The sequence below is a fragment of the Porites lutea genome, chromosome 3 (genome assembly GCF_958299795.1).
Source record: "Porites lutea chromosome 3, jaPorLute2.1, whole genome shotgun sequence".
Lineage (NCBI taxonomy): Eukaryota > Metazoa > Cnidaria > Anthozoa > Scleractinia > Poritidae > Porites > Porites lutea.
Window position 1 is genome coordinate 43,692,161 of NC_133203.1, and position 23,845 is coordinate 43,716,005.

General features: G+C 39.0%; 1 protein-coding gene across 3 annotated transcripts in view; it reads right to left on the reverse strand.

The window, feature by feature from the left end:
• LOC140931194 (unconventional myosin-X-like) overlaps positions 1-23,845 on the reverse strand; it is a 48,905-nt gene that overhangs the window by 20,770 nt on the left and 4,290 nt on the right. For all 3 annotated transcript variants that reach the window (XM_073380956.1, XM_073380957.1, XM_073380955.1), the window contains 32 exons: positions 22,576-22,734; positions 21,244-21,431; positions 20,248-20,373; positions 19,273-19,397; positions 18,810-18,823; positions 16,335-16,419; positions 15,483-15,586; positions 15,207-15,336; positions 14,695-14,813; positions 14,066-14,212; positions 13,634-13,734; positions 11,565-11,631; positions 11,396-11,488; positions 10,601-10,669; positions 10,459-10,496; positions 9,614-9,658; positions 9,367-9,472; positions 8,409-8,489; positions 8,026-8,150; positions 6,684-6,795; positions 5,695-5,856; positions 5,514-5,573; positions 4,831-4,955; positions 3,749-3,809; positions 3,291-3,449; positions 3,058-3,098; positions 2,557-2,644; positions 2,204-2,315; positions 2,005-2,081; positions 1,694-1,752; positions 1,126-1,236; positions 455-550 (listed from right to left, as the gene is read on the reverse strand). In XM_073380956.1, coding sequence (XP_073237057.1) covers positions 455-550; positions 1,126-1,236; positions 1,694-1,752; positions 2,005-2,081; positions 2,204-2,315; positions 2,557-2,644; positions 3,058-3,098; positions 3,291-3,449; positions 3,749-3,809; positions 4,831-4,955; positions 5,514-5,573; positions 5,695-5,856; positions 6,684-6,795; positions 8,026-8,150; positions 8,409-8,489; positions 9,367-9,472; positions 9,614-9,658; positions 10,459-10,496; positions 10,601-10,669; positions 11,396-11,488; positions 11,565-11,631; positions 13,634-13,734; positions 14,066-14,212; positions 14,695-14,813; positions 15,207-15,336; positions 15,483-15,586; positions 16,335-16,419; positions 18,810-18,823; positions 19,273-19,397; positions 20,248-20,373; positions 21,244-21,431; positions 22,576-22,734 — 3,185 coding nt within the window. The remainder of the gene's footprint in view (positions 1-454; positions 551-1,125; positions 1,237-1,693; positions 1,753-2,004; positions 2,082-2,203; positions 2,316-2,556; positions 2,645-3,057; positions 3,099-3,290; positions 3,450-3,748; positions 3,810-4,830; positions 4,956-5,513; positions 5,574-5,694; positions 5,857-6,683; positions 6,796-8,025; positions 8,151-8,408; positions 8,490-9,366; positions 9,473-9,613; positions 9,659-10,458; positions 10,497-10,600; positions 10,670-11,395; positions 11,489-11,564; positions 11,632-13,633; positions 13,735-14,065; positions 14,213-14,694; positions 14,814-15,206; positions 15,337-15,482; positions 15,587-16,334; positions 16,420-18,809; positions 18,824-19,272; positions 19,398-20,247; positions 20,374-21,243; positions 21,432-22,575; positions 22,735-23,845) is intronic.

Genomic DNA, 23,845 nt, shown 5'->3' on the forward strand with positions numbered 1-23,845 from the left:
ACAATGACTCCTGTTACAGCAAACGAATTTTCCACCCCTCTTACACTTCGTTTCATCGGGGTTCAGCTTCTGCAATGAGACATTTTTCAATTCATGAAGATCCCCCGCCCCGCCACCCCCAACTAAGTCCTACAAGAAATCCCTAAACAGCAAATTGTAACTTCTTACAGCGCTCGTCACGAACAACGAACCACGACAAGTACACAGAAAAGAAACCCATTTCTCAGAGATAACCTACAAAGCCGATGGGAATATGTACAGGTAATTTTAAAACTTAAGTACAGCCGAACCTCCACTAACGACCACCTCTCTACAACGGCCACGTTTTTTGGCGTAGACCCCTTACACTGACTCTCATTTACACCTCTCTACAACCGCCACCCCTTTACAGCGGCCACTTTTTTCTGCCCCAAAGGTGACCGTTGTGGAGAGGTTGAACGGCAGCGCTACTCACTTCCAGTCGTTTGTGTTTTCTGCAATTATATGGTAAGTCCTGTTCTCTGTGATAATGCTGAATCCGTTTTCTTTAACGCCATCGTCGACAATGCGTCTATTAAAAAGTTACACTTAGGTTATAACAGTTATCACTTTACATGTCTTTTAAACAAGAAAAATATTTGACCACATTCTCAAATTCAACAACAGCTATTCAAACAGTATTCTATCTACACTGCGGTTCTTAATCTGACACCTTCTCCCATGCCAGGCTGCTCGTCCTTGGCAGGTTTACCTCCAGTATTAAGTCAACAATACACATTTACGCAGCTGGATAAGGAAAGACTGTGAAACAAAGCAACCTTGCAATCAAAATGGCAGCCAGGCTGAAAAAATATTCCACACGCGAAATAATATCACTTATGTAAGCTCCAGAAGCGCCGTTTCATCAATGTGTGTGTCACGTTGGGACATTATAACACAAATCAAAACTTTGGTAACAACTAACTTGAAGCATACGCTTAATAGAGGAATATTATGTCGTTATATTTGTTTTCCAAAAAGTGCGTTTAATATAAAATATTTAGCCAAAGATAATGGCAAAACATGGTGGAAATCAGGAAAAATGTTCTTAGGAGAACGCAAATCAGTGGAGCGACACTGTAGATTTTATGTTCTCTCTTTACTTACACTGCATTTCTGATATCAATGGTTCCAAGTGATTTGGCTCCATCCATGTCTGTCTCGTGGTAAGTCAAAACGTTGTCTTTCAGAACAAACCATCGCCGTTTCCAATTTCGCCTGAAAGAAAAAATGTTTATAGCAAGATGGAGATGATAATGACGATAAGGATAGAGATAAGGGAGTGATTCAAGAAGAAAATGCTGTTATGAACAACCGATCGTTCAGTTAATTTAATTAATATCAAATCCCGCAACAGTTTTTAAACAGGTTTTGTTTTATGTATTTCCTTTTTTACCCATTTAGCTTTATCTATTACAAGTTTATAGAACAGATTAAAATAATTTTTTAGTTGCCACCGTTATAGAGGAAAAACTTGCATGAACTGTAGCATATCGGGACCAAAAGAAATGTTGGTATTGTACAGGTGTCCATAAGCAGAAGCTCGACTTTAATGCCCCAGCTAACATTGGTTGTGGACTAACATTGTCCGCAATAACACTTCAAACCTAGGTCTTTCTTTTCACCTTCATATCGCGTCTGTAATTACTGACAAAGACTGCACGTTTGATCCTACCTTGAAAGAGTTGTTGTTCCTCCACCTTTCTTCATCAACCAGCCACATTTAAGAGCGTCCTGTATTATTTAAAAAGGTGTCTTAGATCAAATTAACTTCAAATCCCTCTATTAAAAGCTGTGTATACTAATAACGGCATTTTCGACTTTGCAAAAATGTACATCTCTTAACTTAAGTGCACAACTAGTAACAGGAGTAGAAGAGTAATTTCGAGCAATAACGGCATTCTCGGCTGGGCTATCAAGATCTGCAGCATGATAAAATAATATATTTTTAGAGTGTTATTTTATCAAAACAAGTCCAAAACACACCTGTTTTCCTCTGAACCACATGAATGTGTCATCTCGTAAAACACACCAGTGTTTTTTCCATAAACTTAATAACCCACCTAAAATGCGCAAAAAATAATCATAATAATAAACACAACAACTGAACAAACTTCACCCTTACGAAGAAGAAAGGGGACAAAATAGCAAAATGACAGCGAATATACATCCTCAAAACACTGACCTCTCATCATAAGGTACCCCTCCCTAAGTGGTAGATCTTGAGTATCGTAGAGACTGGGCGGTCTGTCCCAGGCCTCTTCGGTGTCTTCCTCTTCTTCGTCGCTATCTTCCAGCTAAAAACGATAATTGTATGTACGTCAACTACACAAGTTCAAAACATTTTCTCTCATTTAACAAGATCTGTTTAATACGTAGTGTTCAAATCAAGTTCAAATAAATCAAACGGCAACTGTAGTGAGCTATCACCGTGGTTTTAAATTAAGAAAAGAAAGATCTGTCACAGGAGTAGGATTATAAGAATGGGGGACTTTATCCTTGCGTTATTAAAGAAACACACTATCATATCTACAGTACCTTAAGCTGTCTGTCCAATTCAGCAATTTGTGCAGCTGCTTCTGCTTCAGCCTCCTTCCGCAGTCTTTCTTCTTCTTCTGCCTTTTTTCTGTTTATTTAACAGCATTTAAGATTTAGCAATTATTGAATTCGGCTTTCGTATCATCTGAAGAATAGTAGAGATCTCGGAGAGTCGCCAGTACGTTTTCGTTTTTTGTGTGTGTCCTCAAGACCTCGCTATCGAGTTGAATGTAATTTATCGACACCATCCTAACTGACACAGAGAGGTGGAAAATTACAATAAATGATCACCCTACACCAGTTTAAGCCTAATATACCCATCGTTAAAGACAAAGGTCATGCATGCCCTCTAAACTATATTTAACCTGAATAACGGTTTCTGAAACGGTTTTCTGAATCATCTCAAACGCGTTATTCCATGAAAAAGTTCCCAAACCTAACGACAGTTATCATGAAACCGAATATGCTTATACATTACTCAATCCGGTCCTGAAGCATTACCTTGCTTCCTCCTCCTCGCGGCGCTTCCTCTCTTCTTCCTCCTTCAGACAAACAACACTTTATATTAACGTCTAAATGATGAGCGACTGTACATTTAAGAGATAGTGTAGGTAAAAGAAACTAAGGTTTTGTTGTTCAGGCACGGCACACACCAAAACCTCAACTGAACAATATGTGCAACGCACGTCTGGACTGGCAGAAAACAAAGTCTGATGCGACACCATTGTTTTTACCTTTCTGCGAGCCTCTTCTTCTGCTTTTTTCCTGGCTTCCTCTAGTCGTCTGGCTTCTTCAAGCGCTCGAGCCTTCGCAAGTACCGCTTGTCTCTGTTCTTCTTCTTTTCTTAGTCTTTCCTCTTCTTCTTCTCTCTTTATACGAGCTTCTTCCTCAGCCTGTTATCAAAAACACCTAGCATCAGACTTAACGCCCAAAGTGTGACACAGTAACATGTAATGTAAAAGAACGACTAGTATTAAACTAATAAAATACAATGGGACAGTTAAAAAATGTGTATTTACATGAAAGAAAGTAAGATCCGCTCCCTTCGACACCTGTGCAAAATTTGTTTTAGACGCAACAAACTTTATAACAAAAGATAAAACAAGCCTTCCAAGTTCCTTATCCGGGTTAGCAATATAAACCTTCTGGTCTGTCATGAAGGTTTTCCGACAATTTTACTTCAGGTCCATACCTTACGGCGCAGTTCCTCGAGCTCCTTCATCTTTCTTTCCTGCTCCAGTCTCTCCATTTCTCTGTAACAAGACGACACATTAGTCTGACTAGTAACTAACGATCCTAAGGCAATTAACTTTAATTGGGACACAAGAACCAAACGCAGTTACATATGCTACACCTAAATGCAAAAGAAAGAGAAATGGGATCGTAATGAAATTACTGGTAAACAGTTCGGGTTCTTCATGAATATGGGGCTTCGCTTTACGAAATGGATAAATGATAAATCACGATATAAAACACAACACCAAAATAAACTGTATCACTCTATTGCAAGTGTTGTACATATTGCTAACACGGTGCGGTATGATGTATGTCGAAGGCATAGTAGCTAAGTAATGGTAATAGGACTGAGTGGAGTCCAATTCGGTCTGTAATCATACGAGTGATTAATAAAATCGGACGACCGCGTAGCGGGAGTCCGATTTGTTTAATCACGAGTATGATTACAGACCGAATTGGACGACACGAAGTTCTGTTACCAATTAATCATAACTTTAACAAAATTTGTGACATTATAGGCTATTTTTTAAATCAAAACACAAGAAATTCCGAGATTTTTATTGCTAGCAGGGAAAAAAAGCCATTTAAGCGCGCGCGTGATGGCGCGTACTGTCCAATTACTTAGGCATGACGCGTACCGTCCTATTAAACTGTCCAATTAAGGCTGAAATCAGGGCAGTTGAGAGCCAATCAGATTTGACAATTTTGTTATAGTTATGATTAAGCACGGAATCACATTGCATGCCTCAAAAAAGAAGTCATTAAGTTTTCAATACCGTGTAAAAACATTTTGGCTCCAAATGCTTTGACATGAGACCAGATTCAAAAGTAACAGAAAAAGCAACAAAGACAGAAATGCAAAATATGCCCTACTGCTTAAACCTTGATTATATCCTTAAGTGCAATAGTGCAGATTTAGAGCAATAAAGCCTTCGTGTTTTCTTCAATCAACCTGCGAATTTTTACCCCTTCCTGGCTATTCTCTAATTGTTAAAATTTACACCGCTTCTAAATCATTTCGTGCTTGTATTCCTTTACCTTCTTCTTTCTTCCTCTTTTCTCCTTTCTTCTTCCTCGCGTTCCCTTCGTATTCGTTCCTCTTCAATTCGTTTCTCTTCCAGCAGTCGTTTGAGAAGTGCTCTTGCAGTTCTACCTCTCTCGAACTAAAGAAAGTTTTAGATATTTAAGGTGGAAGATCGCAGCAGTGCATAGACAAACATACTGTTCAAAAGAAATTGAAAGTAGCTAGATAGAACGTGGCACGCGATTTCGCGGTACCATGCTTACGATTACCATGAAAGTCGAAATTCTGCGGGTCGCTTATTTAAACGAGGTCTAACTAAGACCGCGGTTTAAGAAATCTTTGGACCTCCAGGCCCGGGTTGCTCAAAGCATGGTTAGTGCTAACCAGCTTTAAATACCATGGAAACCTATACATTTTGATACCTCTTAACCAACGGTTAGAGTTAACCAGGCTTCGAGCATCCGGCCCCAGATTTCTTCTTTAGTGGGTCAATTTAAGGAGATAAATGCTTTTCTAGTCTACACTATATGCTTTCATGAAACTGTTCGCGACAAATGGTGCTTAGATAAAAGCGTTGGGCAAACTGAAAATTACTTAGAACGCGGTTTTGTTAAACACTGGTTAAAATCCGTTTAAATGACCGGACCTGCAAGTTTTTTGTTCTTAGATATACATACTCAGCACAACAGTGACTAACCTTCTGAATAATAATCGCTGCCGAGCGTTTCTTCAGGTATTGTCTGTAATAGTAATGTGCCTAAAAAGAAATTATACACTGATTGAAGGAGACCATAAACAAATAAGTCCTGATAGTCAAAGCACAGAGTAAGGGAAAAAATAATAAATACGCTAAAAAATAACAGCATGTGTGTATGTACCTTGTAGTTCTTTTGAATTGTAATAATGTCATTGCGAATCTTCAAATACTTTTTCCGTTGTAAAAATCCCATGATCCTCTTCTTGATCAACATTGCAACAGCTTCGAGCTCAGCGTTCCTTTTGCGTTCAACAACGTATTCTAATTTGTCTTTCATAAAAACCTGTTGTAAAGGGACGAAATGAAAAGTGAACCATTGTGGTTATTTTGAAATTTACTTGAAAGCAAAATCTCTTAGAAGACTGCATACTCGTAACAAAAAGGACAAATTTAGGCACGTTTTCCTCTTTTTTTCTAAACCTGAATAGCGTTACCTTGAGTGCCAGTGACTTTTTATGCGCGGTTTTCGGTTTCGGTACAAGTTTTTATAGTGGTCCGCCCGAAAACCTTTTTCTAGCGGCGTCTTCGGCTTGCGGCCGACCCCGAAGGATCTTCCTCGCACTCAATCGCTGCACGCGAGAAAAAACTTCTGGTACCCGGGTAGCTTAGCTTCACTTCTAAAGGTTATGTTACGCGGGACGATTCGCAACGACGTTTTTTAGCACAACACAGCGCTGCAATGTTGGAACATTGTCGTAACTATTCGAAACAATGTTGCAACGCTCTGTTGCGCTAAAAATCGTCATTGCGAATCGTCTTGCGTAACATCACCCTAAGTAGCTTGCAACTGAGAGTACTAGAATAAATACCTACAACTGTGATAAATGTGTGCAAATTAGTGAAAACGACAGCGCCAATAGCCTGCGTAGCAGGTGGTTTTTTATGAGCATGTTTTTCGTTTGTGGTCCCTATGGAAAGAGTTAGGGCCGCACAAAAGCTGCGCCGAGGTCAAACGAGAAAACGAGGGAGAGAGGAGTGAGGAAGAAGGCCCTTTGCCCCCTCCCCTCTCGATTTGTCGCTTGACCTCGGTTGGCGGCCATATCTTTAACTTCATCAGCACAAACGAAAAGCACATAAAAAACACTGCTACGCAGGCTAAAGAAAAAATACCTTTGTTTTTCCAAGTTTAAAGGACTTTTTTTCAGAATCGAACTCTTGGAGTATCAGTGTACAATCGCTGTTGTTTCCCAAAAGTGTTTTGCCGCGGAACAGCACCTTGTACCTGCAGGATGAACAAGGTTACAGAAACGTTCACAAACACGTTAACTAAACCCAAGAGAGGATAAAGGGTACAGAGAAGCATCCCCGATACACACCCTATTCCATAGGTTATTCGCCTCGAGTTATTTTTAAAATCGGGATAAAGTTACCTCGCGCGCTGCGTGGATGTTTTGTGGAGGTTTCGCATGACTAAACGCCGTGCAAAACATGTCGGGCGAAAGGCAATGAAAGCGTAAAGTGATCTAGTGCATTTCTGAATATTGAAGCGAAATGAGTCGGCGCTCACCTGGGAAAAGGGTATCGCTGGACTCTTTGACAGTGCTTTAATAAAATGAGAAATTTCGCCGGTCTATTGAAACCGGTCGTTTGTACAATAAAGCAAGTAGGCCGCCAAGTGTTATTTTTGTTGAATAATAAAAGACTAGTAAAAGAATAAATATCAAACCAGAAATTGCTCTCTTCAAACTGTAAATTATGAATGATCCTGAGAGAATATTCAGCGTGTTAAGGATTTCCCTGCTGTACTGTTAGCTCTATACAAGAGAGGAAGGGCGATTCTTTTTTAATTTCCATTTCGCTGACACTGCTTTAGCAGAACTCTCCCTTTAGTCATTTTCGTCGACAAAACGAATAGCAATAATATCTCCGAGTCTTCCGCCATTTTTTTCTGCGTCAATTCGTGAAGGACGCGTGGCTCTGACGTGGGCCATCCACGAGTAACACATTCGCGCTATGTGATTGGCTGTTGTCTAATCCCCCTTGGAATCTGTAGGTCTTAAAAATAACTCGAGACGAATTACCTATGGAATAGGGTGTGTATGGGGGATGCCTTCTCTGTCCCCTTTATCCTCTCTTGCTAAACTCCATTACTGATGCATCATTTTTTAAATCTTTCTTTTAACGACAGATCTATGCCCAAACTGTACTTGTGCAGAAACTAATCAAATAGAAATCCATTTTAATAGCTCATTGACTTAGGGACATGTTAAGTGCGATGTCTAGCGCTAGACATCGCTAGACGTCGTCGTCGTCCATAAAGCGTCTAGTTAGGAGGTTTCACGTCGTGCAGTGGACATCAAAGAAATGTACTAAAAAGCGTGATGCACATGCAGAGCTGTTGTTTTGATCATTTAACCTATTGTTTTTTTTTTGAAGTTGTCGTTGTGGTCGTCGTCGTGGTTGCTTAAGCTCCTTTATAATAACTTAGGTATGAAGCCGAAAAAAAAAGTACCTGAACAAGAAGTCTTCATATGTTCGTCTGACAGGAAAACCTGCACGACGAATCCTGACCGTTTCCAACATTCCTGAATATCTGAGCTGGCTGAGGACTACCTTCGGGTTGAAGGACTGAGGAAGCTGGAAGAAAAATTGATATACCGTAAACGCTGTTTCTTCTTTAAACGTGTCTACTACAGAGAAATGTAAAGCACTGATACTATCTAAATCAATATGAAACACAGCACAAAATTTCATTTTCTTACTCTCGTAACTAAAAAACATTTTCTCTCAGAGTAACAACAGTCATAACGGTCATTTTCGGACCCAGCGCGGAACGCCCATTCATTCTTTTAGTCAAGGAGCTAAACTAAAAAACGCACTGACTGCTGGACATACCTTTTTCTCGTTAGGTTTAACACAGCGAACAAAATAGGGATGAGACTGTCCCAGTGTTGTCATTAGAGATGCCAGGGATGTCTGAAAAAAAAGAGGAGAACAAGAATTGGTCACAACACATTCTACTCGCTGACATAATTCGCACATACATGAAGAACGTTTACACCTAATTCGCCACTTTACAAACGAGAAGAAGCCAAACTGTGTCCCACAATTCTTTCTGGGCGCGCAGTGTTCCTAGCAACAGTCCCAGAAGTCTTTGCGAACGTCAACTCGACCCAGTTCCCTTCTTTTTTTAAAGTGGCGAAGTGCAATAACGTTGTCTTAGAAAAAGGCTAAAAAGAAAATGGAAAAAAGCCAAATAGGAATCAATTAGTCTTACAAATAAACCAATATAGGCTGCGTTTCTTTGCGGCATGGGCGGAATTTTGTTTTCAAGCGTAAAAACAACACATTGCAAATGCGACGGCTATACGCGTATGTCGCAAATGAATTCAACAGAGAGTGGTTAACTTGTATGCGAAATTAATTCCTATTTGCCTTTCTACATTTTTCGTTTTTCCTTTAAGTATTTTTCTATGACAAAGTTATTGCAATTAGGTGTATGTCGATCATAGAGTTTTTGAAAACGGCGAGGCAGACAGCAAATTTAAAGAATAGTGTTCCTTTGTCTTAGTCTCTTAAGAGATGAAACAGTGGCTTCAAAAAGTTTTCCAGGACTTATTTAGCAAGGCGATTTCTCTACCATTCCTTTATTAGGGCCAGCACTGTACAGCACCAAAATACTCCACTGTTTTGCTAACACTAAAAATAATTCTTTCTCTAGGATTCACGTCACTGGTATGAGCAAACCAACGCGAAGTAAGGATGGACAATGATGAAAAGGGACAAAGTCTACAAGGTAAAATAGGTCATAAAGTACTCGCAAGTAGCAGAATAAAAAACAATGTAGACTCACCTTGAACTGTGAGCTAACAGTAGGTCGTTTTCTCGAGGATTTTTTTGTTCCTGCAGTTGGCGCTGACGGTTTCATATGTTCAACTATGTCATAAATGAAATCTGACCTAAAGATAACAACAGAGGATTGATTGTATCCGTATTTGAGCAAATAGTATTCCTTGTATTCCTGTTATCACAGTGACTAGCGACATTCCAATAAGAATATGTTAAATTTGAGACAAATCGCTTTTAACAAAAACTCTTACCTGCTTTCCATCAGTACATTTAGAATCTCATCACGGAAGGAATCTCTAAACGAAGAAACGTAAAAGGGATTAATTTGGTGAAGGTTTATACCAGCAAAACGTTACTAGTGCCATAAGAATCGTCCGTTTCTATAATTTAGTATTTCATTTCCATAATGTCTCTTAGTGATGTGTTATGACATCAACATCACTTTAAGTATCACTGTCACAATTTTCATCATCTTCAAAGTCAGCATCATTCATCATCATCTTCATCAAGATCATCACAATCACCACCACCATCACTGTCACTATGAACCTCATTATTATCACCACTATTCCCAACATTGCTACCCTTCCTTGTCACCATCAACGTCATGTCCATAGCAACCATTACCAAAACTGCTCCCGTCATTGCAACCGTCATTGTCATCTCCATCACGACCATTACCAACACTGATGACATCACTGTCGCCATGATCGTTATCTCCACCACGACTGTCACCAACACTGCTACCATCAATGTCACCATCAGCAACATCTCCAAAACAACCATTACCAACACTGCTCGCGTCATTGTCACCTTCAATGTCATCTCAATCACGAACATTACCTACACTACTGCCAACTGTCACCATGATCATCATCGCCAAACCGATTATTACCAACACTGCTACAATCATTGTCACCATCATCGTCACCTCTACCACTACCATTACCAACATTTCTACCAATGTCAGCACAACCTTTCCCTCTACTACAACCATAAACAACTTTGCTGTCATCATTGCTACCAACATCATGGACCAACCACCACATTATTGTCATCATCATTTTTTCATGAAGATTGCAAACTAAACCTTTACCTGTTCTTTTCCAGAAAACCCTTGGTGCTGTAAAAGACCTAGAGAATTATAAAACAAGTTATCAAAAAATAAGCGACAAGAGTTTGAAAGGACAAATCCTACGTGCAAACGAGACAGCAAAGATCGCAAACCATTCTTTTACCTCGCCAGCATAATGCTTGATACCAAATTTTGTGTTTGCAACACGTGGTTTGATGTAAAATGTGTTACCCTGTTAAAAAAAGATAAACGTTATCTTGTTAAATACGTCTAGGTCCCTGAAGACATGTTTACCGTATCAAATATTGTACATCTTTATGGAAAGCCAGTTTTTGTTCAACACTACTAGAAAGTAGTATAGTAGGTACCAAAACAACCTTTTTTGGGCAAATTTGTGTAACATTTGCAGACACTGTTTTTTCGTCCGTATGGGATAATTCCGTGCCGCAAAATAGTGAACCGGAATCAGTACAATACTCATTTGCAATGAACAACCAGCATAACAAAGAAAATTTTTAAGCATCCCAATATGGTTCGACCTTCATTCTATTGAGACAACCTTTCTCAAATCCCGCATTATAAAATCGCCAAATGCCATGTCCCTACTTGGTAAAAGCTAAGCGATTGTTTCAAATGACGTATTAAACTAAATGATCTTCTTGAAGTCTGTAACGGAATTACTAAGTTTTAACTTACAATCTTAATTCGTTCCACAAGAAAACATCGCGATATTTAAGGCTACGCAGAATCCTGGCAGCGTGACTAAGTAGAACATTTAACAGCTCAGAATTACGGAACTTTTGAAGTCAAATCAAAGATTTCGAAAAATCCACTGAGGAAACTCTGTTGCGTGGAAATAGGGACTCTACGACTCAAAACATTACACGAAATGAGACATGCAAAGCAGCCACTTCAGGCATGTATAAGACAGGCAGCATAAGAATGAATCATAACAAACCTCGTGACTTGAATGCAGCTTGCTCAGCATGGATTCATCTGTTCCTTTAGGAAAATTGCTTTCTTCGTCAATTAATGCCAGTACCCCTAATTTCTAGAGAAGGTTTGCAAAACTGAGTTCAAAATCTTGCAGTCGAACAGAAAAAACGTTGCTACACAGTATGCGCTACCTTTTCAATGAGATCCAAGCATTCTCCGTTGTCCATCCAATCAATATCCGTCCACTCCAAACCCTCTCTGAAGACAGCGAAACACAAACAAAGACAGAAAAAGAAACAGTCATAAGCCGGGTTTTCATAAGTCGGAAAAATCCAGACGATCGGGGATTTTAGTGTTTCCTGACCGTCAAAGAATTTGCTGATTAATGAAAACTCGACATCGCAAATATCTTAGATCGTCTGAGAGGGTCGGGCGATAAATCGGAAGAATCGGGAAGATTTCTTTTTTCCCTTGGGTTATTCCCGACATATGCAGACTAAAATTTGTACCTTGGGGATGTCACGGATCGATGTGCGATCGTTTTTGCTGGGTGCCAATCCTCTAGACCACTTTTACTGACATCTCGGGAAAATCTAGGACCACCGGGAAAAAGTGAAATCCCCGATCTTTTAAAATTTTTCCCCAACGTATGAAAACCAGGTTTAAAAATTTGTAAATGTCTTCTGTCAAGGGAGCGCCTCTATTCCAGATTCATTCCTTTATTCACAAATCATAGTCACTTTTAAATAAATGACGATTTCAAAGTCAGTAAAAGAAGTGATTTCTCATTTTCAGTAACAAAGAGTCAGAGATTGTAGTTCATCTCTCCAAGCAAAATGACCTACGCTGTACTGATTCCTTTTTATTCTTCCGTTACTAACAGGTAAAAAATTCACAGTCTAATTTTTCTACGGAACTTCCCGGAGCCAAAATATTAGATCATCAAGAAACTTCACAAGGTCCTTAAAACAGAGGTCACATTAGATTCTGAATTATGAGGGCTGAATCACTCCTGCTAAGTTTAATTGATGTAGAGGTTTTATTAAACGGGTAAAAATGGTAGAAAACGTTCGCGATTAATGTCAGCCTTCCGACAATGCCAATATTGACGAATACGTTTACCGCGAAACCGGGTTCAAGTTTTTTCTTCCCCTAGGGCAACTTATCGGTGTGTAACCGCAAACATGAAAGGTCTTGGTCAACCCAAGGTGTTTCCCCGAGGGGATCGTTGGGGAAAGGGCTTGGATAAGCGTACCCATTATATGTGCGCAATCCCAGCAACGTTAGAAATGATGGTTGAAAGTTATTTTGGACTCCAAATGCGATACACAAAACTATATCAAACGGCCCAACACTTCATTCAATCACAGAAGGTAGACAGTTCGAGAACAGCCAACAAAAAGTGAGTGCAGCTTTAAAAAGAAAAACGTTTGGTAGTCTTGCGATAAAACACCTAATTGAATTATTTATTTCATTTTTAACTAAAATGATACTGTGAAAGGTTTGAACACAGGAGTCATTTCATAAGTAGCTTGAGTTTGATCGTCCGGGTGAACGAAGTCCTGAATAGGACCGATGTTGTTGACAGTGACTGACGTTTCGAAAACCTGTGCGGTAGTCATCTTCAGAGTCAAAGTGAGTTGTATCACGTCAGTTGATGGTATTGTACTCTGGTTATTGACCTGATTGGTCAATTACGTCGCGATGTTATTGGTCGTCTATCAATTAAGCCGTGATGTTATTGGCTATGAAAACTCGTAATGTCATTGGTGCGTTTCGATCCGTCTATTGTCTATTAAAATATACTGCATGCAGTGTTTATTTCATCTGTTGGACTTTTCTACAGCCTGGGTTCGAATCAGTGCTTATGTGAGGTGTCTGACAGCTATTTGTGGCTGATACAAAGTGGTTAGAAGTACAGTGTATTTCTTACCAAATTGAACCGCAGTAACAAGCTAGAAGTAATTTCCATTAGTTTCCGTTAGGGCCAACTGTGATAAGGGTTTACGGTCAAGTCGCCCGAAAGTCCTCTCGCGCAAGATTATGCCGCCCGAAACCGGAGTTACGTCGCCCAAAATTTTTTTCAAGTCGCCCGAAAATTTATCCTGCTCAACAACATCCTGACATCTTTATCACGTTGTTTTGTCTCATCAAATCTTACATGAGATATATTACATAACTACTGTTTCGGCCAACATAACTTCGGGCGAGATGACTTTCGGGGCGACTTCATAATTTACGCATAAGTTTTTACATGTACCTGTTGTATTCAAGCTGCTCCAGTGAAAAGATGTGTTTGTTGAAATACTGCTGAAGCTTCTCATTGGCATAGTTGATATTGAACTGTTCAAATCTGTTAACCTGTTAACAAAAGAATGCGAGATAAGTCGGTAACTTTGTTTATTCCTGGGGCCTTTTAGGAAAGATAATCTGCAAAGAACGTTGTAACTACACCCATGATAGTAATCAAAATAAATATATAATTTGAAAATTATAGACCCCATGCATAAGCATACTCTTATTTTACATTTTAGTCCAAAATTAGTCAAAATGGGATCATAAGACACCATCTACTGTGATCCATGGCCCTCAAAATGCACAGAAAATGCTCCTCTCAGATGGTCTTCTTTTTTCGACATTTGACTTTTTTAACCTCGATCTGCTACGCACATGGAGCTGTTTCATGACTTACATCAAAGTTTTCGAATCCAAAAATGTCAAGAACTCCAATGGATGAGAAGCTGTCATTTCCTTTGATTCTTTGGTTAATTTTGTTGATAAGCCATTTGAATGTACAAGCATAAAGATTCATGGCCATGGAATCTCTAGAGTCCAATGCCTAGGAGAGAAAATTTTTTCAGCAAGTCAAAAATTTAATGGGCCTTTATTTCATAAATACATAAACAAGGCAAATACGAGTAACAGTAAAGGAAATTCTACATAAAATCCCTCACATTATCATACATTGCGCTCACTATCTGTCTTCTCATTGGCTAAGAGCCTACAGTTAATTTTGAAAATCAGTACAACCAACAGATTAGGGAGTTATCTGCTAGTAGATAAATGACTTATCTGTAGCTTGTGAGCGTCATACATTATTTCCAAGAGTAATGTCAGTGTTCCGAGCAATTCTGTTCCGTTGCTTTTTTCTTCAGTACAATGTATAATAAAACACTAATTATAATTACATTCCTTTTTTTATATCTGGAGTAATTAGGTCCTCATTAAGTGTAATCAGCCTTGTCCTTTAACACTTACCTTGACCAAGCTAATTTCGGGTATCACAAAAATTTCATCCAATAATCATTTATAATTACACACCTGTTCTACAGACAATGGTGACAGTATTTCTTCTCCTCGGAGAATCATTGACTTCTGTGTTAAAGCGTCACTCAGCTCATAAATATCCACACGTAAAAGGTTTGCTACATTCTCTAAGACTGTTAAAAAAAGAAGACTCTCATTAGACAGACAGCTGCAAACAACAAAGGTCGTCGACTGGAAAAAAATATTTTGCAGCCTCAATTGACCAAATGAAGGGCTGTGAGGCCCTCTTGGCGGAGTTATGTATGTCCCTAATCTGAATTTCAAAACCTGCTGTTTCATGTATATTGAGGAGGTACCCATGTCGCTGTCAGTATTTTTCAACCTCTCTCTGTGTCGTTTGTTGCCATTTCTGCTGTTTTATGTCTCTGTTTCAAGGCCATTTCACTTGTTGGAATTTTACCCTGACTGGGCCTTGGCTGTGAGCATGCATGGCCATCATGTGTTGTTGGGACCAGTATTGGTAAAAAATTATCAAAACATTTTGAAGAGAAACGATGTTAACATACCACTTTTCTCAGCAATCTGAGCACCCCCTGCAGCCATAAAATGAACGTTGCCAAGCTGAAGGACTCCAGAAATAACCTGCAGGACATCAGAAATCTCTTCATCGGTGAGGCACATAACTTTCATGGCATTCTGAAAAAAAAAAATTAAAATCAGTTTAGGAACCATCTTGCTCCCTGAGGCACATGTACCGCAGACAATTTTTTCAGAAAGGGAAAAAATTGATTGACGTATGTACTTTGAAATGTATTGCAATAATGCTGAATTGTTCAACATACCAAAACATTGTTGAAATCCTCCTTGTCATTTATTGATGGATCTCCATAGCAACCACTCTGCTTAAGGTAGTGATATTTTTCTGGCGCATTCAGGAGGAATAAATCTATAAGCAAAACAGAAGAAATAATTTATGTACTTTTATAATATTTAATTATCAGTCTTAAAAGAAAAAATATATCTATTTAAATCTGTCAAGAAGAAATGGGCAATTGCAGGTTTCAAACCTGGTACCTTTGCTACAAAGGTTGTGCATTAACATGTGCATTACAGGAACAATATAAATGGACTTAGGGACTTAGACAGATGTTGACATAATGGGTACTGTGTTTAGCCAAAAAACAATAAATAAGGATGTTGATATAGCACACTCTCATTAGTGCACCAAAGAAGTGCCACAGAGATATGCTAAAAAACCCAATGCCTGCAGCATTAATTTATGATCCCAAGCATTGGATTGCTAAGGCTGTCTACAGAAATGCTTGGCTCATAACCATCCACCATACCAGTAGCTTCTTTGATACTAACTTCTAAGAAACTCAGGACAAAAGGAGGCTTAGGCAGAAAAACCTTATTGGTTGTATTCACTTTGGACCAGACATTCCTCTATAGCTGCGCGCTCGAGAAGAACCTGCTGGTCTCAAATCTGCCTTGTCAGCCACCAGCATGCCTGCTTCAGAAAAGGATAGAATTGACTTGACCTCAATCAGTTTTCTGTTGTTAAGTCATACCAACAAGACCACCACATACACAAAGACAGTGGTTCTACCATTTCTAATCAAATTAGAATACTGGTATTGTTGTTGCCACCATACTTGTAATGAAAAATTACTGTTCAAAGTCAAGATACTCACTTCTTTGATCTTCAGAAGCGCCCGCCAACAGAGAATAAAAAATGTGATAGTTCCTTTCCCCTGGATTTTGTCTCACAACTCGATTCTGAAAAAAAAATTATTGTAATTTCTACTTCAGTCCAGCCCAATTCAAAAGATTAAAGCAGGATAAAATTTACAGCGTTGTCACTAAGGGCCGGGGGCCGGGGATTTCCCCTGGCTACCCAGAGCATGGCCCCCGGCTACTTTCATCGTTAAATTAAACCAAAAGAGCACACCTTTGAAACACACAAAGACTAACCATCACACTAAATGCAAGTTTCATCTGCAGCAGATTTAAGTAATTTTGAACTACTCGCGTAAGAAATGTCGGAAAAAGACATCTGACTTAGATTTGGTACTAGTACACACGCGCGAAAACTCTCCGTTCGCGAAATGTCATTAGGGAGTTTTAGCAACGACGACGGCGACGGCAATGACAACGTCAAAAAAGCAATCGGTTTATTGAGCAAAACGACTAGTTTGCACGTGCATCACGCTTTTTTGTACATTTCTTTGCCGTTACTGTATGACTTCGACGTAAAAATGCCTAGTTTCACGTCTTATGGAGGACGTAAAGGAGCGACGACAAACTTTTCTTTCTCTTTCTAAACTCGAGTGCGGTCCCAAAGAAATCAACTCCAGGGAAATTGCCCACATTCGCTATTTTCAGCAAACTGAAATAAACGCGACAAAGTTGGAAAAAAACGCCAATTCATTTTAAAAGGGACGTTTTCGCTGCCGTCACCTTTGTCGATGCTAAAAGTCCCTAGTTTCAACCGTTGTGTCGGCTTTGTGTTGAACATGCCGAAGAAGTGGCAAAGGAATCTCACTCTCTGTTCACGATGAAAGATCTGAGCAGACCTCTGTTGACATCAACATGAAGTTGAGGCTTCATCAACATGAAGTTGAGGTTTCATCCGAGCGTTAAATCTCCCTGATGCTGATGTTGATGATAATGAGGATTATGATAAAGGCTTTGAAGATGAAGACTATGACTGATTGCTATGTTTAATAAATTGACATTTAAGTGACCAGGTCTACACTTAGCTTTAGGTATCGAGTATATAAAATAACGCCCGTCAACGGGAAATGTTCGATCATTGTCCGCTGGTTATGATCACATCCTCTCAGTTCTACTTCCAAGAAGTTATATATAAAAGGGAAGTTAAGCATTAGAATTACTTTCGCATTCTTCTCCTTGAGTTTCGTTTTGACATCTCAGCGGCGTTTATAAAGTATTAGCCCTGTCTTTTAAAAGCTTTTCCGTAGGTCAGTTTCTTCGTATGTTAAGTGATGTTTCGTTCCTAAATTCGAGACCACTAATCTTACCAGTTGTGCAGTTTAGTTTTGCCATATTTTATCCCGCAATTTTTCGTACGTTACGCTTGTTTTAGCCTTATCATACTTTTATTTTTCAACAAACCATAGTAACCTTATGTTTATGATGCTTTTTCGTACATTCATCGTCCACTTGTCTTTCCGCTTCTCCGTGGGTTAATTCTTTTTTAATATTAGTTTTACTTTTGTCTTCCGTAAGTTGTTTCGTTCTTACGTATGACTAAAAGAGGATTTACAATTGATTTTACAGCGCATATTAATTCATTTGCACCATATAAGAATCGATTGTCCTTTCTACATTTTTAACATTTGTAAATTATCGTTGTGATTTAACACTTCACTGGCCAGCATGCGTCTTGTCTTCATGAAGAGAAGACTGCATGGATAACGTGACCGATGCTTACCTGTCATTTTTTTCAGACCCGGTGCTTACATGTATATTCCCATTTGGCGGCCACTAAAAAAACCCTCCAACGAGCCTTTACGTAAAGTAAAAACTTATTATTTTAGTGTCTCAGAATGTTGTAGTTTTCTTTAATAAAGACGTGATCATCATAAAACCGCTAATGATAGCTGTACTCTTGATGAAGATTGCTTTTGGGGGGCGGTAATGCCTTTTGGAAAACGGTAGAAGTTGCACTTGCTCCATGACTGCTTGCGACTTCCCCGGCTAGTAACAACAAATACCCGGCAACTTGAAATCTTAGTGACAACCCTGATAAAAAAAATATATCCCACGAAACAGTGTCCTAGATTGCTTATAACCATTGATAAGCAAAGAAGGATCAATTCCTGAGCATTTGAATGGTTACAAATTGGAATTACATTCAAATTCAGCTTGAAACTAATTTTAAAACTTCAAGAAAGAAGTTTGTATTTTTAAGTGCAAAAATAATTTACTTTCACAAAATTGCATGCTACATGTAAATATTACCATCACATTTTCACCCAATGAACAATAAATTACTGTTATGTATGATGATTCCCATTTGAGTTTACATGCATAACTTATAATTAATTTTTCCAAATAAATTCATGTGGTAGTGAGGCAAGCATAAGTGAATATTACAATCAGATAACTACAAAATAAAATACAGTAAAAGAATTTCAGTTTACCTTCTCCAGTAAAACTGTTTTGTTTCAAGATATAAGTCAGGTTATCCAGTCAAGGTTGTAACATATACATTTTGAGTAACATAACTGCAGGTTTTTGTCTGATATTTTATGATCTAATGGACAGTGGACAATGAACTTGCAGTAAAGAACTTTTAACACAGTAAGCAACGAATTGATGAAAGCCCTAAAATCAAACTTTTGCACAGATGTGTCAAGGATAGAGCCTCCTTTTTATACAATAACGAAGGTGAGATAGCCTGAAAATCAAATTCCTTAAGTAACCTGCATGTTATGCAAAGCTATGTTGGATATCCTGTGTGAGCATTCCTCAATGTATATTGTGGTTCAACTTGTTCCTTGCCATACGTGTATGGCTTAACTTTTACTTTCCTTTGTTTCAAACTCCTCAACATGCAAACAAAGAACTGAATACAAGTATTAAACATTGTTAAAAAGAGGATACAGTCCTGAATTGAACCTCCATCCATTCGTCCTTTGGAGTTGAATTTGAGGTTAATAAACTTCCCAAATCTGCTTGAGTTGTTGTTGTAAACAGTTTTTGCATTGCCAAATGCTTCCATGATGGGGCTAGACAAATCAAAGTGTCTATGAGCCACTACATGTAACTTAGAAAATGGTGATAATAGGGTATAATGTTTGGAAAACATGTCTGTGTATGCATTCTTCCACAATTCCCCCTTATTCTCCCGCTTCCCACCCACCCTTTTAGAACTCAGGCCACCTCCCAACCTTTCCTCTGCCATCTCAGCCACCCTTGCCACCCCCTATTCTCCTGGGCCCCCACCTCCCTGTGTTCCCCTAGGCAACACTTCTGGGACTACCATGTGATCAAGGACATCCTCTGCAGGCTTGGAAGCCCTTCTGTTGCTTTGATTCCAGAATGTGAGTTCAATTGTTTGTTCTCAATGAAGCTCAAAAATTGTCAAATGTTCTTAGCCCATGCTGAGATTGTATTTTATGAAGTTAAATGAAATTTAACACAGTTAACAACAAGGAGTGCCATTTCTTGTTAGCAGTCCATAGTCAGATCTGGTAGCTGAAGCAGTCAGCCATATACTTACATCAACTCCATGTGCTCACGCAGCATACCATAAATCCTGGCAGTCACTTGCTTCATTTAGCCTTTGGATCATGTATTTACCCACCACACCCTCCCTTTCACTTTTCCACTGATAAATCAGTGTGACAGGGGCTTGGGTCTGTTGGCACAGGGGCTCATGGCTGGAAGGCAAGGGTTTACCAGCCATGGGGTCGTAACTCTTAACATCTAGGAGATAACTTTGCCATAGGTGGAAGCCCTTGGACATCCCAGGAACCTACCTCCATTAAGAAGCCCATTGTTAATATTTTGTAGAAAGGGAAGACACCAGTGCTGTACCACTAATTTACAATATCATAATGCCAATAGTTATAGTACCTGCTCTGAATGATAGCATCCTCAACTTTTGGCATGTTTTCTGTTTCACCTGTTCCTCGGCTTACATCTGATAAATACTTCAAAATAAACTTTGTGGACTCTGTTTTCCCTGCACCTGATTCTCCACTACAAAAAAATAAAGTGTAGACATGAGTGTTACTAAATATAATACAGTAGAACCCCACCAAAATTATGGTCACCTCATCACCATGGTAGCTTAAAAAAAAAAACCTCCTGTTAATGCAGCCACAGCACAAAATCCCAATTTAAAAAACAGTCACCTTATCAATATAGCCAATGAAACAAAATATATATTTAAAATGAAAGACAAGTGGTATATTAAATACACTGTAAAACAGTCATACAGCATATCAATAGCAGGGCTATCATAACAGGAAATCTCCTTTGGTTCTGTTTTCCTTTTGTTTCCTATTAATGTACCCAGAAGTCATTTTTATAGTATGTAGCTAGGGGAAATCCTTGGCTTCTGACAGCCCCTTCTAAAATGTCAGCCATGCAATGGGACACCTATTATAACACTCACCACCCAGGTAAATTTGAAAGTGAGCCTCACTGCACAACAAGGAAAAATAGGACACTAAAATAGTCTATTCACAAGCTATCAAAAAGACACCAACCTCTGAAAATCTAAAATCTGGAGACTCTGTATTTTGCATTACCCCCTCAAATATCAACAACCAACATCTGACCCTGTGCCCACACCCCATGCCATCAGGCTTACTTGCCCAGCCAACAATTCTGAGAAAATATGAATATGGATCTGTACAGAACTAAACAGAAACTATGAATAAAAGAAAATCGCATTTTGGGAGAAAATGGGATAAATTCCAAATTGAAGCAAGGAGAACCTAATAACTCGATTTTATCCAGGAGATTTGGTGACCCATACAGGAGACCGGGAGATTGGTGTCGTATCCGGGAGACTCCCAGATAACCTGGGAGGGTTGGCATATATGCTATCAGCACATGTCATACCTTATAAGTACACATTGACTTTCTCCTTTCTTCCACATTGAGTAATAGCACTCATTTGCAATAGCAAAGATATGTGGTGGAAGTTCACCGATGTGCTTCTCTCTGTATGAATTCATGACTGATACATCATACAGACCTTCAACTACATAATATGGATTCACTGCGCACAGGATTGACCCAATGTAAGTCTGAAGGCAAGAAAAGAAAGATAATCAGCTGAAATTACAAACTGGTTTAGATTTGTCTTCCTTCCATGTTATAGTCGTAAATTAGAACTCCCACTTTATATTCACCCCATTTATACGAGGCCACATTCTTCATTTGAAAACCTTAACCTGGATCATTAAACGCTTCTGGGAAACTGCCCACCTACCCTGCTCCTAAGTCAACATTAACACTTGCTTCTCGCTTAGGGCAAAATGCTGGCTTAGGGGAGGAATAGGTGGGCAGTTTCCCAGAAACGTATAATGATCTGTAAACTCTTTCACTCCCAGAAGTAGCCAAAGGTAAAATTTAACAAAACTTTCCAAATTTCATTGGCAAAATCATTAGAAACAAATATTAAGGGGTTAAGTGTACACCTATCATTGATTATAATTGATCATTGATTGAAATCATTACAAGACATGATAATCAATTATGAAAAATGATAAACTAATCATTGCAGAAAAAATAAATTCTCTTGTTGGCAAATAAACATATTAAAAACTTGTGTGTTGTCTGAGTGGCTGACACTTAACCATGAGGATTTTGTGTGTCTGGTCCCTCCTGCAAAGGGATGATTACTTGACTTTTGGGGGAAGGGGGATATTCATTTCAGATATAATTACAAACCGACTTGAAACTTTTAAACTATGTAATAGGCCACATTATAGCTCAGCTGGCAGACTAATGTACCCCACTGTGGTAGTCTTGTCAGCTTGAGAAGAAAGCGCAGAAAAAATTCTGAACTCTAGGTGAGAATCAAGCTCACAACCCTCCACATCCTATATTGGATGCTCTAAGTTTACAGCACATGTACTTTGACTTGCACAAAGATGAAAAATAAAAGGAAGAGAAAAAAGAGATTTTTCTGATTATAATCAATGATCAGTCTGGTGGGTCGATCCAAAAATTATTTCTGATGATCGATTATGAAATCTCAGCTGATTCCCAACACTAGTAACTTGTGGAAAAAATTGCTGAAAAGAATTCCAATAAATGGGAACTCCATAAAAATTTCAACCAGACTCTAACAGTTGAAGCCCGGTTAAAATGAGCAACCTAAAAAAATGACAACTTTTCTGATGAATAAGAATAATATTAAATCACAACTTACTAAGAGTGACTTACATAGATCTTGTCATTTTTGTATCTGAGATGAAGATTATGAAGAATAGCAGCATCATGAAGGTCACCTAAGTTAGCCATATCATCCACTCCATCCACACTTGTTTGATGCATCGGAGTGACTTTCTGTCTGTTAAGAGAGTCTTTGGCAATGCTGTAGGTCTGTATAAAGGCAAATATAGAGTTTAACTTCTATAAATTGTTCAATATTTAGCCTAAAGAGTTTGAGGGGTATGTTAGAAAAATCAAATGTATAGCTCCAAAAAAGTCACTAAATTTTTGCAGACAAGGGGGGCACAAACATGCCCCCCCGCCGCCCCCCACCAAAATAAATGTTTGTAACAATTAGTAACGTTGAGGACTTCCAGCAGTGTCAATTGTAGCCTGAGATAACAGCCACCATGTTACGATGCCACCACTCAATGTGATGTCTGAGGAACAAGTAACCTGCGTCGCAGATGTATATGTAACCTAACCCCAGTTAGCTAGTAACGTCTGCGAAGCAGGGCCAATAGCCTTGTTCCCCCGTAATGGACTTAACAAATTACCAGAAATGCCTTTTATATTTCCCTTCAACCTGACTAACAAATCAACAATGGCATTTTTAACAAACCAATCATGGTGTGTATTCCAATCTTGGTACACAGTTGGAAGTCCAGGACAAGGATTTCCACGCTGTGTTGCAGACAGATTTAACCAGAAGTTTAGCTCTGTCTGTGGCTCTGGCTAAGGAACAAGATTGGAGCAGAACTTCCATACTGATGGTGTCACTACCAAATCTGGGTAGTGCTTCTGATTGGTTGAAAATGTGCTTATGGAATTTCTGCAGTCAGTCTCCACAGATGTCATTTTGCAGAGGAACCCCTGGGGGCTAGTCTCAACAAAGTTTTTTACAGGGAGGCTTCACCCCGTGGGCAAACCCCTTGCCCTGTTTTATACCATTTTTGACAGATGAGGTAACCCCTTTCATTTACCTTCCATTCAAAAATGGTAACCCTTTAGCAACTTTTCTTAAAGGATAAATCGCTAAAACAGTCGCTAAAAGTCCTCATGGAATTTTTGTGTACCACTTGGTAAATTAGAATGATATAGCCACAGAATGTATCTTTTCAAAAAAAATTTAATTGAAGGCCGTTTAAATACTTACTTGATAGATTTTCCTACCCTGTCAGGCCATATTGCCAACTGATTCCACTAACTTATCTACGCAACAGGACGGGGAGGAAGGGCGACAGCAAACCTTAGGTGACAAACATGCAACAATTTTGTTTGA